Source organism: Acinonyx jubatus, chromosome D1 (assembly GCF_027475565.1).
Source record: "Acinonyx jubatus isolate Ajub_Pintada_27869175 chromosome D1, VMU_Ajub_asm_v1.0, whole genome shotgun sequence".
NCBI lineage: Eukaryota > Metazoa > Chordata > Mammalia > Carnivora > Felidae > Acinonyx > Acinonyx jubatus.
In genome coordinates, this window is record NC_069390.1 from 57,785,203 (window position 1) to 57,804,090 (window position 18,888).

Sequence of the window (18,888 nt, forward strand, 5' to 3'; positions counted from 1 at the left end):
CTTCCCACGTGGAAGGGGGAGGGAACATAGGTCCCATTTTTTAATGGAGGGGTGGCAATATCACATTGTAACAGAGCATGCGGAATGTGATGTATTGGTACAACCATTGTTTGCAAACTGTTTGGAAACTAGTCTGCCATAAGGTGGAGTGATTGTTGTGCATATCTTAATTATGAGTGTAATTACACATCTCTTCATATGTTTATTGACCATTTCCATGTCTTTTTCTGTGGTCTGCCTTTTTATGTCCTTGGCCCCCTTTTCTATTGGGCTATAGATTGTTGATTATATTATTGCTTTATAAAAGCTCTTGTAGATTAAGCAAATTAGACTCAAAGTTTGTTTTGAAGATATCTCTTTAGAAGTCATGAAAGGTGTGTATGGGATGGTTATTTAGTTTGGTGATGGTCGGGACGCGTGGGGTGGCTATAATTTAAGAACCGTAGTACTTTTGTTTTTGAAGCAAGGGTTACAGACAGGGAAGGAAGGGTGAATGGGAGCCATGTCCTCCTCCTGTTGGCCATCAGCCTCCCTGAGTCACTTTACGGCAGTGATGAGGAACAAGATCAAAGACACATTAGTTCTCTTTGGTCATTATTATACCTCAGAAGTCAGAACATTTTAGATGCCTGCAAGGAATGGCGAAACTTGGGAGGAATATAGCACCCCAGTGACCTATTTCACTACTGAAAATTGCTTTGGATTTCTCTTCGTTCTGGGGTGTGATTTGACTGTTTTTAAAGCTGTGCTGTTGCCCATGGTGAGGTTCAAAATTGTATCAACAAAAATGGATTGACCTGCCAGCCATGATTATTTTCTAAAACATGGGGATGGTTAACAAAATGAGACATTTCTTTGTAACTTGCCACTAAATTAGAATGTTACTCTTTATCTATTAACTTGTTATGGGGTAAATTCTAAATAAAAAAATCACAGTATAAATCTCCCTAGTTGTAATCTTTGACCGTTTTATAGGGTCTGGGCTCGTGGTTGTCATTGTAGTTCTCATTTTAGGGATGGTTTGATCCAGAGACTTCAGTTGTCGGCAGGACCTGAATCGCACGTGTCTTATTTTGCTCTCTTCCTTGTTGGTTTCATTCTTCAGTTTCACTGTGATGGAAAGACAGCTGCCAGCATCTCTAACCCTATATTCTTCCAGATTCAGGGCCAGTGAGGGGAAACTCCCCCCCCCCCCCAAAAAAAAAACCTCTCAAAAATTTAATATAATTTCTGAGTCTTTCAGTGGTCCTAACTGAGTCATATGTTATGGTCAGGGGATGAAATGTGCTGATTGGCATGATCTGAGTCATCATGTGAATATCCTTGAAGTTGGAAGAGAGTTAATTCTACAGGAAGGATATAGATTGATAGTAGGAGAGAGTGGTTCTGTAAAGGAAAATCTGCACTTTTATTTGGCCTTGTTTTAATCAAATAGGTGCTGAGCATGACAAAACAAGCAAAAACAAAAACAAAAAAACCCTTTCTTTAGACTACTGTTAGGTTTTGAAGCAGTTTTCTAAAAGCATTAGTAGTATTAACAAGAGAAACAACCATTGTAGGTTCTTTAGAGGCACCAGTTACAGTCATGACTAATGAGTAATTCTTCTTATTCTTTTTTTTTTTTTTAAACTATAAAGCAAACATTTCAAATCTACAATACATGCCACTTAGGAATTTATATCTGAAAGATTTGTTAAAATGTTAAGGGATTTGGGGCAATACTGGTCTTTTCCTCACCACCAGCATCTCAGATAGTAGAGTTGTGCTCCAGTTATATCTATCAATCCTCGAAATCAAAGCTGAATAGATTTTAATTTATATGTTAGTGAATGTTTTCAATGTCTATACAGGATGTTTTATAGATTGAGTTTCAAAGATTTTAAGCCATGTTACTTCCAGTTTAAAGATTAAAGTCTGTTCAGCTTTAGTTTTAGAAGTGGATGTTTTTAGAGCACAACTTTGTTGCCAACCTACTGCTGAAGAATGATACGCAAAGTGTTTTATAACCATGAAGGCATAGAACATTTGACAAAGTTTAAGGAGATTGCTGATAAAGAAAACTGCATAGGATGTTACCATAAAGCATAATTCAAAAGTCTGTGTAAATTTTAATTACTCAGAATATTTATATTTTCCTGAGATGCTTGAGATAATTTAGATCATAAGACGGATTTGATTTTTAACTGTCTTTAGGTGGGCCATTTGAAGAGAAAGTCTGATGTTTAATTCTATTTAGCCAAGCTCAAAAGGAGTGTATTTATGCTTATTGGTGCCACCAGGCCATGAACTACCACTAGGCTGTAAAGTCTAGAGCAATTGAATGTAGGTGAGTCTTGAGGATTTGCTGTAGTAGAATCACTGCTAAGGCTTTACCCCACTTTCAGTTCTTAGTTCTGTATTTTCTCACTGTCTGGTGGGTGGGTGTCAGGATCTAAGGTTTCCAGGCCACTGAGGACTATTGCAAGGCCTGTGCCATACCAAGACATTCTTCACTGGGTTAATTCACTGGAGAATTATGAATTCAATCAAAAAACACTGTGTGCCTGCTATTTGCTAGGTAGTCATCTAGATGCTGGAGATACAACTATAAATAAAATAGTCGTTTCCTCTTAGAATTTATATTATTGTTGGGGAAGATAGACAAATATCTGGAACTAACCCTATTTCTACGTTTTGCAAGTATAGCTCTTATGGGGGAACTGAAGGCAAGAAAGGATCCTTTAAGTCACTGATTTTTTCAATACTTTAATACAATATTGGATCATAGGGTAATAGTTTGGGTGAAGGTAGATGATATATCCTAAAACTTGTGGTAATTTTTGGTATTGCTATTACACTTTGGACTAAGTTTAGTTGGGTTTAAACTTTTCCTTATTTATTTCTTGAGTATGGTATGTAAGACACTTATATGGTACAGAAGTCAAAACTATGTAAACAAGTATCAGGGAAGTCTTGCTTTTATCTGTATTCCCTTCAGCTTGCTCTCACCCCCATAGGTAATCATTTTTATGAGTTTCTGGCTTAACCTTCCAGTGTTTCATTTAAACTGCATGAAGTCTTAGGGGGAGGAGAGGAAGACAGAAGGGGGGTGGGGACTAAAGGGAGGAGGTGAATGGTGGGAATGGAGAAGAGCTCCACTTACATAGTGCTTGTGAATGTTGTCTTACTGGTGGTCTTTTTGTCCTACTTACCCACCTCCTAACTCTGAAAAAGGCAATAGCTTAAAAAAAAACCACTTTATTTTGGACTAATTTTAAATTTATAGAAAAGTTGCAAAAATAATACAGAGAATTGCCTTCATTCAGTTTCCCTTAATGTTAACATTAGGGGAATAATAAGCAGCTTGATGATAAAATTGGAATGAATGTCATTAAAGAGGAAGCCAAGACAAAGGGCATAAGAGGGTTCATGTGTACATTTGCTACCTTTTCACCAAGATGACATCAATATTTTACTCATAAATGGTTAATTTCCTTTGTCCTAGCTACTGGGAGCATCTTGTAGTTTAATCATGGTGTAATAAGAATACTTACCTACTGCTTTTGAAATAAATAAAATAAGGGAAAAGGTAAAAAGTTGTACAACCCAAAGTCAGTGCTTTATAGTTGGTTAATTTGTGGAAGAGTTTTTGTTGTTGTTGTTGTAAATCTTCTTATAAAATGCTGCGATGGAGTCAGTTCTGTTTTATCTGTGTGAGTGGAGGGAAGCTTGGAAAGAATACTGATACCTTGGGTGAATGTTTGTAGACTCCATTACTGATTTTAGAATCTAGAGCTTGGAGTCAGAAGGTGTCTTGAAGCTGGTTTTGCCAACTTCCTAGATAGTGGAAAGATCTCTTCACCAATATCTGTGTATCCACTGTAGATTCAGTCTCTGTCCAAGCCTTGCACATTGCTTTGTAAAGCAGTCTGTTCCGTTATTATTATTTTGTCATAAAATTATTCTCTTGAGTTGAAGGATAGATCATTGCTTGCTCTGTCCCCTATAGCAATAGGGGAGTGTAAAGACCAAGTTGTATCAGTTATAATTATAAATACATACACACACATGTGTGTGTGTGTGTGTATGTGTGTGCGTGTGTGTGTATATATATATATATACACGTATGTACATATATATATATATATATATATACACACACACACACATATAGGAGATAGTGTATGGTATATACCTATGTATATAGGTATAACCCCTTTGCTTTCCTCTGCCTTCTTTCCTTCCTTCTTTTGAGATATCCTGCTCATTTATTATTTACTGTTTATATTTGGTTTTGTAGGAATGTTGGGATAAAGAGATGAATCACAATAATGAGTAAAACCTAACCTCATGGGGTTGTTAGGAGGGTTAAATAAGATCATATGTATGAAGTGTTTAGCACAGTGCATGGCACATGCATGCATTACCATAAATGGTAAGCATTTAATAAGTGCTGATAGTGTAGTGATGGTAATTGTCTCTGTCATCAAGTCTTTTCCTCCTAGATTAATAGGGAAGATAACTAACCAATGACTTTTAAGACTAGATTGAATGATATAAGTGCTCTAGGAGAGAAGAAGCAAAGTTCTTATTTATTCAAATAAAGGAGCAACTAATTTCAGTTAGAGACTCAGGAAGGAGGAATCTTTTCTCCTAAACTTTGAAGTAGAAATGGGATCTCCTTTAAGAAAATGGATTTTAGATCGACGGGGCTAGAATTAACAAAAGCCTGGAGCTAGGAACGTGCATTATCTTTTTCATGGGATCTTAAGCATTCATGTGTGACTGAGGGGTTGGCTATGTGGAAGATCTAGTCGAAAATAAGGATAGGATGTGGAGAGGTCAGATTGTATAGGGCTTTGAAAGCAATATGGAAAGTTTGTACTTCATTCTAGAGACTTTGGGTAATATTTTCAGGTCTTCGAACAGAAGATCAAGATCGCAGTCTTACAGCAAAATAGATGTGGTTATTGTATATAGGTAATTAGTGGTTCCTGTTAATTTAAAATCTTGAGTGAGAGGGCTAATAAAAAATATATAGGAGGAGATAGTTGCTGTAATCCAGGGTATGAAATGGAAACCATTGGCAGATTGTAGAAAAATGAGTCTTTTAGAGTAAGCCCTAGGAACTTTTCATAAATATATTTGGGGCTTTTCATACTTAGAGGATTAAACCAATTTATTAGACAATAACCTTCCCTATTAAAGAATCTTAATCGCTAGATTGGGAGAAAAGATTAGGTTGGTATGTGCATGGAAAGAAAGAACTGCACTTTTCTGGCTGGCTGCACATGTAATTGAAGATGGTCTTACCTTAGTAGATTGGGCTGTCTTTCAGCCTGAAGGGAGAGCTGTAAGCATTTTTTAAAACTGAGCACTTGGGGCGCCTGGGTAGCTCAGTCGGTTAAGTGTCTGACAGCTCAGGTCATGATCTCACGGTTTGTGAGTTCGAGCCCCGCATCGGACTCTCTGCTAACAGCTCAGAGCCTGGTGCCTGCTTCAGATTCTGTGTCTCCCCCTTTCTCTGCCCCTCCTTTGCTCATGCTCTGTGTCTCTCTGTCTCTCAATAATAAATAAATGTTAAAAAAAAAAGTTAAAAAACAAAACTGAGCACTTGATTTCTGTTTTTAAGTCTGAAAATAATTATCTGACAGAGGGAACTAGCCTTTGGGAATGAATCTGATGGGCACAGACTTGAGCATTGCCAACATCTTCTCTTTTTGGTATGCTATTACTTGGCTGTCTGTTAACTTCCAGTTTTGTTGATTTCTACCGTTGCTTATGGAGCATTTGCCTTTTCAACACTTGGGGCTCCAATGATTTGTGCATCTTAGTTGGAGAAGTTGTTGGGCAGGAGGCCTGATCAGGAAAGAGATTGGGTGGCTGTTGGTCAGGTGAGGATTTAATTTCAGCTCACAACAGTTGGGTTATTGGCTGGCTGGAGTGACCAGTGAGTTGTGTTTTGGCTAAGCATCTTTTCCTGGTCGTACAGATGATCTGGCATCTAGACTGAACAAGCAGCTGGGGTATATGTATGTAAAAACTGCTTGTCTGTTGGTATGAGACGGACTTGCATGTCTCCGGTATCCTTCCGAAGGGAAGAAAACAAATTACTACTTGGTTTATGTTCCAGGAAATACTAATGCTCTTTACAGGTAAATAGCACTTATATAACATTTATGCTTTTTGAAAATATTTTATATCTGTTGTCATTCCATGCTCACAACAACCCCATAAAGGAGATGGGGCAGGTATAATTCCTATTTGACAGAGTGGATACTAAATCATAAATAAGAGACTGGGTTAAGGTTGCTGGGTTAACAAATAAATGGGATAGCTTAACTGTATTTCATTTTTGGATTGTAACTTTCAGAAAGTTTTATGAGGAAAAAGCTGAACATGTCCCTCTTTTTTGTTGTTAATTTTTAGCGGCGTCTTAGACACCTTCGGAACATTGCTGCCCGGAATATTGTTAATAGAAATGGCCATCAGCTCCTTGACACCTACTTCACACTTCACTTGTGTAATACTGAAAAGATATACAAAGGTAAGAGAATCTGTGGACTTGCCTACAGATTGTTACATCTCATTTTTATTCTTTCGTAATACAAGTGAGTAACAGTGCCCTCGCTTTGCTGTTATTGCTTATTGGGAAGCAAAATTGTCATACTGTCTGAAAATATTTAATGAGCAGTAGTTACATATATCATATATAAAAGAAACAGGGCTTTTGGATAGTTCTTAAATTGATAAATTTATCATTTATTTAGGCATGTTAGCTATTAATGTTTTTATTCTAGTTGGTATCATTAAAATATACTATATGAGTCCAGCATACAGTACTAATTTTGTTTTCTTTAAAATATAATTGTTGAAATATTTTGGTAAAATTAGGACCAGTTTATGTCTTCTCATATCGGTAATTCCTTGTGTATATATGGCGTCATTTTTAGAAGAATGCCATGGTTTCCTTGAATTCATTTGTACCTATTGTACTGTGGACTGCTCCATAAGTGACAATTCTGAGAGTAGACCAAATATTTGATTCAAAATCACAAGCACCTTTTGAATACATATTGGACGAAAGGTACTTGGATATAATCCATTGACCTATGTTGGATGGTAGAAGAGAACAAGCATGGTGTATGACAGGAATATTGGATTAGGATTGCAAATACATGCATAGTAGGTCTAGCTCAGCCATTTACTAGCTGTGTGACATTGGACAAAGATCATGTCTTTTTGAACCGCACTTTTCCCATTTGTAAAGTGGAGATGATGCCTTATGAAATTGGCAAGACAGATATTTGTGAGGAACAACTGAGATCAGGTGATAACACTTGGTAAGATGTGATTGAAGGTCTATTTATATTAACAAAAAGTGGCATTATTTTAATTAGAGGTACTAAAGGCTTATTTGAATTTTGTCCTCTGGCAAAGAAAGATGAAAAATTCAAACAATGTCTTATCTTTTTGGTTTTAATTACTTTTAAAAACCATTATTAAAACAGTAGTCATTTAACATCTTTTTTTGTTTTTTTTTAAATTTCAATACCAGTATATGCTAATTAGGAGATTCAGTCAGGAATTATATAGGGTAGCACAACGCAAATAGCGTTAAAATAATTTTTAAGGGTGAGAAAAAAGACTCTAAATTCTGCCATTGTCATATAATTTTATTTCATTCTTACTTTTCATTGTAAATATTGCATTTCTAAAAAACAGTTATATTAATCTGAATGATTAATGCTAGCTACAATAACAAATACCACAAATCTCAGTGGCATAACATAATACATTTCTTACACTAAGCCCAATGCAGGTGTTCTTTATCAGGCAGGGTATTGGCAGTTGTCCTCTAAGTGGTGACTCAGGTATCCAGGCTTCTTCTGTTTTGGAATGCTGCTATCATCAATACATGACTTGGGGCATGGCAAGAGAGGAGGATCATTTGAGGGAGATTTTTATAACAGAAATGGCCCCCATAAATTCCATCACATTCCATTGGTCATAAATCAGTAGTGTAGTCCTTTTTAGATGAAGAAAGGACTGGGATATGTTGTCTTCCTATGTGTCCAGAAGGAAAAGGGAACAGTTTGGTTATTATTTGTCCCAGGGGTATAAGCATTTTTTCAGACCTATTATCATTAGCCATATATGACAATGCCAGAGCGTTTAAAATTTTTGATATGTTTCTTTATAATTAGTCCTTGATTATCTTCATAAAATTTATATGTTCTTGGTCCAGTGTTCTCTTTGATAATAGTAATTCACATAGTACTTAGCACATTTTAGGTATTTGGTGATTTGTAATGTTAACAATTGTAGTAGTTTTTTTTTTTTTTTTTAAACGTTTGTTTATTATTGAGAGACAGAGAGACACAGAACATGAGCAGGGGAGGGGCCGAGAGATGGAGAGACACAGAATCCGAAGCAGGCTCCAGGCTCTGAGCTGACAGCACAGAGCCCGATGCGGGGCTCGAACCCACAAACTGTGAGATCATGACCTGAGCCGAAGTTGGATGCTTAACCGACTGAGCCACCCAGGCACCCCGCCCCCCCCCCCCCCCCTCTTTTCTTTTTAACAATTGTAGTAGTTTCTAAGAAGAGAGTAGTCATGGGTCTGGTTGATGACCATCTTGCAAAAAAGTTGTCTAAGAGATGCCATGGAAACAAAATGACTTTTTTTTTTCCTTCTAGCTCAGATTACATCTTGAGTTTAGAAGTTAAAAGTTCCCTCAATGAAATGCTCATTCTCATAGTTAGGGAATAGCTGGTATAGACCACAGGGAAGTCTCTGTTAGTGGTGGAGTCTGTCACTAATTGGCAAGTCCCTTAGCTAGGACATTTAGTTCCTCTTGTGACTTTGCTTAATTTATCCCTAAAATAAGTGAACTGATAATTCTGAGAGTTAATGCCTACTCCAAAATGTCATGGTTGAATGAAGTCTGTCTATGGTCCTCTTTTGGGCACACAAGTCGGACTTTATAACTTTTAACTACCATAGGAGGAACTGGGAAGCTCTTTCCTTAGGAAGCCTAGTTAATCCACCTTACCTTATTGGACCTCTGATGAGAAGCCCAGATATTCATTTCCTGATCATTATGTGGCCCTCGGTGTAGGATGCCACGATAGGGGGCCACTTGGTTCTTCTCACAAAACCACTCGTACCACCTGTTTAGTGGCATCATTTCTTAGTTTTAAAAGAAAGGTTTTTTTTTTTTACGGGGGAGAATATTTGAAATACTGATTTCTAAGTTATTCTTTTATGTTGGCTGAATTCACAGCAGATCCTAAGAAGTTATGTGTGAGATTTTTTGACTTTTGACATCTTTTAGTGCTCTTGGGAGATTGCCTACTTTTTAGGTAGTTCAAATCGTCACATCCCCAAAGAGCAAAGCCTTGTGTTAATGGATGAAGAGCTACGTTCTAATTGTGATTCCCTCTTAAACTTGGAATTTTTATAAAATCAATTTTGTTCTTTAGACATAGTTCTTTTTTCACCCACAAAATGCTGAGTGCCTGTCCTCTCCTGGAATGCCAGCCAGCTATTTTGAATACATCAGAAGATTAACTCTATATAATCCAGAAGATTTTAGGTTAGTTTTGTTCACTGCACTTGGAATAATGCTTGGCACATAGTAAACCCTCGTATATTTTTTTCATTTAATTGTTTGAATAGCTAATGCAGTCATGGTTCAAAATATATATAAAGGCTTAAACTCTTTCTTTCACCTGTCCCATTCCCTAGTTTTTTACCCCAGCCTAAAAACTACTGTTCTACATTTCTTGTTTCTCTTTTCTGAGATTCTTTATGCAAATACAACTAAAAATAGTACAAAACTACATATATTTCTGTGCTTTCCATTTTTCACCTAAAATGCCTTAGACGTTTTTCCATATTGGTTCACAGAGAGCTTCCGTAATTTTTTTTTCTGAATATTTTTGCATTGAATAGATGTACCAGAATTTATTTAACTGGCCTCTGTTGGTGGGCATTTAGGTGGTTCTTGTCATATGCACAGTACTGCTTTGACTAACTTCATAAGTACGTTATTTTGTATGAGTGCTAGTTTAGCTATGGGGTAAATTTCCAAGAAGTGGAAGTACAAAGAATGCGTACTTATAGTTTTGGTAGATATTGCAAAACTGTCTTTGTTTACATTCCCACTTGGTATGTATGAGTGGCTTTTCCCTTACAGGCTCACCAATAGACTGTGCAATCAAACTTTTGAATTTCTGCCGATCTGATAGGTGAAAAATAATTTTATAGTAACCTTTAAGTTTGTATTCCTCCTTTATGAGTGAGGTTGAGGTACTAAAAAAAGCATTTGTTGAATGAATGGAATGCTGCATAACAGCCAAAACATGCCATTGAAACCATGCTCTACATTCTCTAATTGCTTTGTTTTTGTTTTTGTTTTGGTTTTTTTTAGGTCTTACTTAGCATGGATAGAGAAGCATTTGTATCTAATCATCCCTTTCATGTAGAAATAGGTCTTGGATGACTTGAAAATTTACTTATCGAATAGTTTTGCTTAAATTGAGTTAATAAAAATTAATAGAACTGTGTTAATAAAAAGTATAGTTTATAAAGTGTTTTTGATTCGCTATTTCATTTGAGCCTCACAGTAATCTTGTTATCTTCCATGTGTCATTGTCCTTTGAAAGGTGAAGGAACCATGTGGCCCAAAAGGTTAATTGACTTGTCCAGGATAAAGCTGATAGGTAGATTGGGGATTGGAACTATGTTTTGGCTCTGTATTCTCCTCCATTCACTATTTTGTTTTGCATCATGCTGCTAATTTTATTGAAACTATTTTAGGTGTAACAGAATGGTGAACAGTGTAGGCCCATGTTAGACATTGCCCTGTACTCCATGATTTTGTGTGTGGCTTTTTTGTTGACCTCTCTCCATTTAAATTAGCAAGCCTGTTTTGAAGGTCTAATGGAGAAAGCCTATTGTTTAGTTTCTTTTATACATATATTTCGTCAGCAAAGTTTTGGAAGAAATAGTGATACTCCTCTTAGAGGTAAAGATATATATTTTGGGAACTGTTTAATTTAGACACTTTGCAGATTAAATTGAGGAATTCTCTCTAAAGAAAAGAGGAATATCTTTTTTTCCCATTGATTTTAAAGTAGTACATGCTTGCAATAAATTCAAACAATACAAAAATAAATTATAACATGAAAGTACTTTGTAATAAAAAAACATTTTTTAAGCCCTTTTAGTTTTCCCCCCTAAAAATAAACATGCTACGGATAAAGTAGAATACAGCCACACCCACACACACACCTACACACATAAACTTTTATAGTTAATTTATGGTTGGAGTAATTGATTATCATATGGGAAAAATGAAAAGAATGATACTTAGGGTTGTCTAATGTTGGGGTTTTCACAAGTAAGATTGTAAATTGGTACAGTACTTTTAGAGAACAACATGGTAATATCTATTAAACACAAACTATTTTTCCTTTAATCTTGCATTTTACTTCTAAATGTTTATCTTATAGATTCAAGGGTCTAGAATATATATCTCTAAATGATTGTTTATTTATAACTTACTTGAAATATCTAAAAATTACCAGTAACCTGAATGTTCATCAGTAGAGGAGTCCTTTTAAAAACAATTAGAATTATCCCTTTTCTTTTTTTTCTTTAAATGTGCATTTATTTTTGAGAGAGAGAGAGAGAGAGAGAGCGAGCAGGGGAGGGACAGAGAAAGGAGGGAAACACAGAATCCGAAGCAGGTTCCCGGCTTTGAGCTGTCAGCATAGAGCCCGACATGGGGCTTGAACTCATGAACCGCGAGATCATGACCTGAGCCAAAGTCAGATGCTTGACTGACTGAGCAGCCAGGCACCCCAGAATTATTCCTTTTCTTATTTTAAATAATTGTTCAAAATAGAAAAATAGAAACTGCCAAGTAGAAAAAGTTAGCAGCCTAATTCTATCACCTAGGATAAACATTATTAACATAATTATAAAAATTTGGATCCTGTTGTAAACTTTATTTTGGAACTTTTCCCCCTACTTAATACATTGTGACTATCTCTCCACGGAATAAAATAATCATCCTTATCTTTTTAATTTTTTTTTAAGAAAGACAAACCTACAGTAATGTAAGTAGTATATCAAGAAGTGCTTTACCCATTGGAGTTTTATGTGTGCATAGGCCTGCTATTCATTTATTGCCTGACTAGTCCTAAGCTTCAGTCATGGACTTCTTTGGCATGTTTCACTATATTTGAGTTTCATCTATAATGTTGCATACTTTATATGTTTAAGTTCCTTATTTTTAAACTTATGTCTAAGTAAAATTGTTCATTTAATTACGAAATATTTATTGAGTGTCTGCTCTGTGCCAGGAATGGTTTTACGTGCTGAGGAGACAGCAGTTGTACAAAACAATTGCTCCTGTCCTTTCAGAGCTTACAATTGGGGGTTGATGAATATATGAAACATAAATTCAAATACGTAAGAAAAAAGTAAGTGTGTCCGTGTATCACCTAAAATCATCTCAAGTACCAGTGGTATGTGCATCACACCTGGGAAATTTCTCTTATAGCAACACAAGGATACCAGGGTCCTTGTAAGCTCTTGAGAGACAGAGCATCACAATGGTGACTTCAGCAGGGTCAGAAGAGGCGATGTTTGTGTGAATATCTGAGACATTTCTCTCTTGATTGTGCCTTCAGGTTTTGTTAACATGTACAATACGCATGAAGGTTTGTAGAATCATGAAATTTCAAAGCTTGCAAGAGGACCTTTGCTTATTAGTCTAATTCTCTAAGTTGTCTAATGAGAAATGGGCCCAAGGAGATTAAAAAGACAGAATGTTAATGACAGGTAGAAGTAGAACTTAGGTTACCTGGTTGCTAGATCATTGTCCGTTCCACAGTACTATGATGGATGATCATATTAGAGATGTTTGAGAAAAACAGAGCAGATGGAATCAGTTTTTGCAGAGTGGCCATAAGGTAGGAGAGAAGAAAGTCTAAACTTCTAAGGGCTCAAATTTGTATCTGGGGTAAAATTTACTAAATTAAATCTTAACAAGCTTTGATTTTTCTTTATTAATGTTTTTTCCTTTAAAATCTTTTAATTTATGTTTATTTATTTTTTTGCAGAAAAATAATTTTTGTAGAAAATATAGGGAAATTAGATCCCTTGAAAATATTATAAATGTTTTACTGGAACAAATGTTAAAAATTTGCAGGATTAAGAGTTAATGAGCTTATTTTCTTTCATATCACTTATTGTTTTTTTTCCTTCTTTTCCAGAATTTTATAGAAGTGAAGTGATTAAGAATTCCTTGGTAAGTTTGATTCCTGACAGGTACACTGACTAAGCCTACAACTCCTGTTTCAGAAAATGCTGAGGCAGAAGTTCAAATTCAGTTCTGGTATTATGATACTTCTACAGTTAAATCTTCGCTTACTTATTGCTTAAATTTTCATTGATTTATTTTGCTGTATCTTTTGTGCTTAGAAAATGCCTGGCACATAGTAGGTGCTTGATAAATGTTTGCTGAAGGAACTGATATTTTCTCTGTTAAAACTTCAAATTTTTTTTTTAACTCAAATTCTATAATTCTGTCAGTTCTATTTACTATAGAGGGTTTTTTTTTTTTTTTTTTGACTATTTGTGTTAACCAAACATAATAAATGATGTCTTTGTTTAGATATAGTTCTTACAAATTTAATGTTAGGGCCGTTGTATAGATCCTTCCACTTGTTTTTTAGTGATGTCATTGCTAAGTTAGAAAGTTGGAAGCGTCCTACTTTTGATAATGTATACTTGAGATATTTGTATGAATGGCTCGGTTTATTGGACCATGTTGATAAAAAAAAGAGCTTTATGGTAATTATCATATCCTTTTAATGGTCCAAGACCATACCGGATTTGGCCCGTGTTCACTTTTCCCTCCTTATCTCTTAATACTTTTCCTTACCTACTGTGTTGCAGACATACCTCATTTGTTCAGTGCTTCATACATGCTAAGCTTGTCTTATTTCTTATGTCCCCAGCTCTTTATTTCGCTGAAGAAGTCTTTGAGGTCTCAGTGATAGAACTTTGGCTAGGCTTTCTATGACTATTCCATTGAAAGTGGTTCCCTTTCTCCTAGTCACTCTTTTTACATCACCTGTTTTATTTTCTTTAGAGCATTTATCACTCTTGGAGAGCATTTATCACTCTTGGAAATTCTTATTGACTCATTTGTTTGTGTTGGTTATCTATCTCCCACCTACTAGAGAACACAACCATGAGAGCAAGGACCTTGCCCAGAGTCTAGAATATTATAGATGTTCAGCAAATACTTGTTAGATGAATAAATAGATATCAATGATGTGTTGTGTTTACAGAATCCTTTTACGTATGTATTCCATTTTGGTTCTTAGAACATTCTGTAAGGTGGATGGGGTAGGTCTGAAGAAAATGACATCCGGAGAGGCCCAACAAGTTTTGCAGTCACATGCAGGACCAGATCCCAAGTACAGACCTCTGTCTTTAGGTCTCTGCTACTCTTTCCTCTTTGTTAAGCTGCCTTCTAAATGTTTCTAAAATAGAATAATAAATTTGGCTTCTAGGTCAGTTTCCTTGAGCCCACCTCAGAGGAGCTCCAAATCCCCAGTATCGCTCTTATTCTACATATATTCAATGACATATGAATTCATGCCTGACGTATTGTAGCTAATGAGTCAATACCAGTTTCTCTTCCTCTCTTGGCTCAGGTGAAAATAAAAGTGTCCTACAGAGCAGGGAGAGCTAGGGAAGAGTGGGTGGTTTAAGGGGCAGATAGAATAGAATTTCACCTTGATTTATTCTACCCCCACCCCCTTTGATAATCAAAACTCTTGTTGGGAATGATTTTACAATGTCCCATTGCTTTTTCTCTGGATTTGTGTCATAATGGACCCTGTGCTAATAGTGCTCCTTTAGTGTATTGTTCTTCATAATTGGTTTTGTATTTACTTGCTGTCATTTGACTTTCAAGTTCTTATTTCTAAACATCATCTCTTTGAATGTAAACTCTTCACCTCTTTTTGGCTCCTAGCTTCCATTGCTTCTGAATTGCCTGTGAGGCTGTGATATCTTCATCCCTGGTGTACTTAGATTGAATACATGTTTTATAAAAATATTGTAGAATGGATTTCAGACAAGGGAGAGGTTTGGACAAAAGACTTCCAAAGTCCTTTCAACTTACAGTTTGTACTGCAGTTGTTTCATGGGTATAGCACTTACAGCATTTGCTTACATTGTAATTGTTCATGAACGTTTCATCTCCCAAAGAAGATGAAAGCTTTGGGAGGTGGAGACTGCTTGACTATCTTTATGTCCCTCTAGCTCCCAGTGTACTTCTTGGGAGTCGTTTGATAAATGTTGATTTGTTGATGTTTCCTTTTAAGGATATGCTTTGAGATTATGGTATTTCTGGCAAGGGTGGTTCTTTCTTTAATAGCTTAATATAGGTTTGATAAACTGCAATTCATTTCTTTTTTTTTTGGAAAGGACTCTTCCTTCTTTGCTTTTTGCTAAATCATTGTGACTAGTTCAGATTAATGGGCATTGGGTACTATAGGAATCAACAACTCTCAGAGAATATGCTGGAAATGGCACATTGTCACTTCTCTCCTTGCGTTTCTGAAGAACCACAGATAAGCAGAATTTGTTGTTTTTTTCCCTGTGTAGGAGTTTGTGATTTAAAAAAAATTTTTTTTAACATTTTACTTGTTTTTTGAAAGACAGAGACAGAGTGTGAGCGGGGGCAGGGTAGAGAGAGAGAGGGAGACACAGAATCCAAAGCAGGCTCCAGGCTCTGAGCTGTAAGCACAGAGCCTGATGCGGGGCTTGAACTCATGAACTGCGAGATCATGACCTGAGCCGAAGTCAGACACTTAACCAGCTGAACCACCCAGGGGCCCCAGGAGTTTGTGATTCTTAAGCTACTGTAATATTTGCTGAATAGAGTTAGTGACTTAATGCTCTTATTCCTCCTGGTTACCGGTTATGTGTGGCACATAGAAGGTGCTCAGCAAATGTTTCTTAATGAATAGACTCCTCTAGTAGTACGTTTATTGACTGACTTCGAAGTTATATCCTGCACCCCCAGTCTTCAATTAGCTATTAAAGATTAGGCAAGGTAATGCTTCATTTATTTCTAGCTGAAGCTTTGGGTAAATTTTCACTCTGGTGAACTAAGTTGAATTCTGGTGAGCTTGTGAATATTCGTTTTTACTCCTGTAACTTTAAGGCTTCAGCTCTTTTCCCTAGGTTTATAGTTTTAGTTTGGTCCCCAGACCAGAGTGGCCGGTTTTGCCATTGTGATGTCAAAGGAAATATGGAAAAATGGCTACAGGGTTGAAAAGTATTTTTGCCCAAATATTAGATTAAGCTGTCCAGAATTTATCCATTTTTCTGTGCATCTTTCTGACTCTGGAATACAGTGTTCTGTGCACTGCCCAGTACATGTGTCACTGGCCACATGTGGCTGCTGAGCACTTGAAATGCGGTTAAGTAATACTGGGGAACTAAATTTTAAATTTTATTTAATTTTAATTTAAATAGCCACAAGTGGCCAATGGATAGTGTATTGGACAGCACAGTCTGGATGCTTTGAAAAGCTTTCTTATAATTTGTAACATTAGCAGGAAGAGATTTCCCTTTTTGTGTGCTCTGAGAAAACAAAACTTTATACTTCTACTAGTACCATTCTTAAAAAAACCTTTTTTTTAATGTTTATTTATTTTTGAAAGAAAGAGAGAGTGAGCGAGCGAGCACGGGCAGGGTAGGGGCAGAGAGAGAGGGAAACACAGAATCCAAAGCAGGCTCCAGGCTCTGAGCTGTCAGCACGGAGCCCAAGGCAGGGCTCAAACTCATGAACCGTGAGATCATGACCTGAGCGGAAGTTGGATGCTTAACTGACTGAACCACTCAGGTGCCCCCCCCCCCCCAGTATCATTCTAAAGCTGTAAGAGCTGTTCATATGGTTGTTTTAGCTTCTTTAATATATATGATAAACCTTATAAAGGCAGGGACATTTTTATAGCCTCTGTAGTCATTGTATTGTGTTTAGTTTGTATTTGGCAAACAAGTAAGAAAAGAGAAAATAGCCTAATCCAAGTTGTTAGTTGTAAGATTTACCATTTTTTCATGTTCACCAAGAAAAATAAGCACTTCTAATTAAACTGAAACACAGGGCTTTTGTAATAGTCCTGGATGAGTTTTGGTTCACTCTTCCTAGCTTCTTGTTACTTTGAAATTTCTTTTACCTTTCCAAGGTATTTATTTAGCAGTCTTTCCTTCCTTTAGGTGTACTGTTTGACCTGTGATGGAATCTTTTGTAGGTATCTCGGTAATAAAATATAAATATGCTTCCTTAATCTGTGGGAATTTCATGACATCTTATAGAAAAGGATGGATGAGGGTTTTTTCTTCATCGACAAATACTTGCTTCTCTAATACCAAATTCATGATTTGTTGCTCTGTGTCTATGCCTTCTTGTCTACATAAAAACAATACTTTTTATTGAAACTTAACATACATAAAGAAGAGTTTACATATCTTAAGTATACAACTGGATGAATTTTCTGAAATTCATGTAACCAGCACGCAGGTCAAGAAATAGGATATTTTTAGTGCCCCAGAAGCCCTCTCATGCCTTCTTCAGTTACTGCTGCTGTCCTGACTTAACATCATAAATTAATTTTACCTACTTTTTAAGCATTATAGAAATGAAATCATACAGTATGCACTCTTTTGTGTCTGACTTCCACTTTATAAGAGTCTCAACTGTATATTGTAAGTCATTCATATTGTAGGTATATTTGTAGTTTGTTTATAATATTGCATTGTGTGAATGTACCAGAATTTATCCATTTTTCTGTTGATAAGCATTTGGTTAGTTTCTAGTTTTGAGCTAATATGAATAGTGCTGGTGTGAATATTCTCCTGTGTATCTGTTGGTTGAACATGTGTGGACGTTTCTGTTGAGATACATATCTGGGAGTGGGCCTGCAGGGAGTATGCATGTGACCCCCTTGAGTATATAATGCCAGACAGCTTTCCCAGATTATTGTTTCATTTGCAGTCTGGCCAACAGTCTATGAGAGTTCTGGGTTATTGCACATTGTTGCAATCACTTGCTCTTTCAATCTTTTGAATTTAAAATTTTGATAGATATTATGTACAGGGTTTTTTGTTTGTTTCAGTTTACACCAGGAGAGAGATTTTAAATGCCAGTCAAACTCAGCATGGGTAGTGCTAACAGTGTGCCTAACTTAAAAGAGCTGATATTAACAACAACTATTTTTGAGGTTGTGCTTGTAGAGACAGTGACTCTTGATGACTGCCACCTGGTGGTCAAAAGTTATAGAACCTTATCGATCTTAACATTTCTAAAATTAAAGTTCATCTTACAAAGCGAAGGCGAGTGCATGTTAGAATTGATCATAAATTGGGGGTGCCTGGGTGGCTCACTGGTTTAAGCATTTGACTCTTGACTTTGACTCAGGTCATGATCTCTTGGTTAGTGAGATTGAGCCCTGTGTCAGGCTCCACGCTGGGCATGGAGCCTGCTTAAAATTCTCTCTCTCCTTCTTTCTCTGCCCCTTCCCCGCTCTCTCAATCTCTCTCTCTGCTTCAAAAATAAAGAATTGATGATAAATTGGACTATGTTAGATGGTAATAAAGATAATGGAGTAAAATAAAGCAGAATCCGAGAGTATCTGGCAGTCTGGGTTGCTGTTTTTCTCTGGTAGTCACATAGATGAAATCATTTGAACAGATAATTGAAAGAAGTGAGGGAACAGGCTATGTACCTATATGGGGAAGGACTGTTGCAGGCCAGGAAACAGGAAGGTACAAAAGCAGGAGTGTACCTGAGGTTTTCAAGAACTGGC

The 18,888-nt window shown here is 36.4% G+C and overlaps 1 protein-coding gene across 5 annotated transcripts in view; it reads left to right on the plus strand.

The window, feature by feature from the left end:
• The window catches only part of UVRAG (UV radiation resistance associated), a 296,175-nt gene that overhangs the window by 24,583 nt on the left and 252,704 nt on the right, over window positions 1-18,888 (plus strand). For 4 of the 5 annotated variants that reach the window (XM_053203714.1, XM_027039850.2, XM_053203713.1 and 1 more), the window contains exons 2-3: window positions 6,409-6,526; window positions 13,270-13,304. In XM_053203714.1, the coding sequence (XP_053059689.1) occupies window positions 6,409-6,526; window positions 13,270-13,304 (153 nt within the window). Of the gene's footprint in view, window positions 1-6,408; window positions 6,527-9,465; window positions 9,579-13,269; window positions 13,305-18,888 lie in introns of those variants that run through there. The other variant, XM_027039851.2, reaches the window with a different exon arrangement.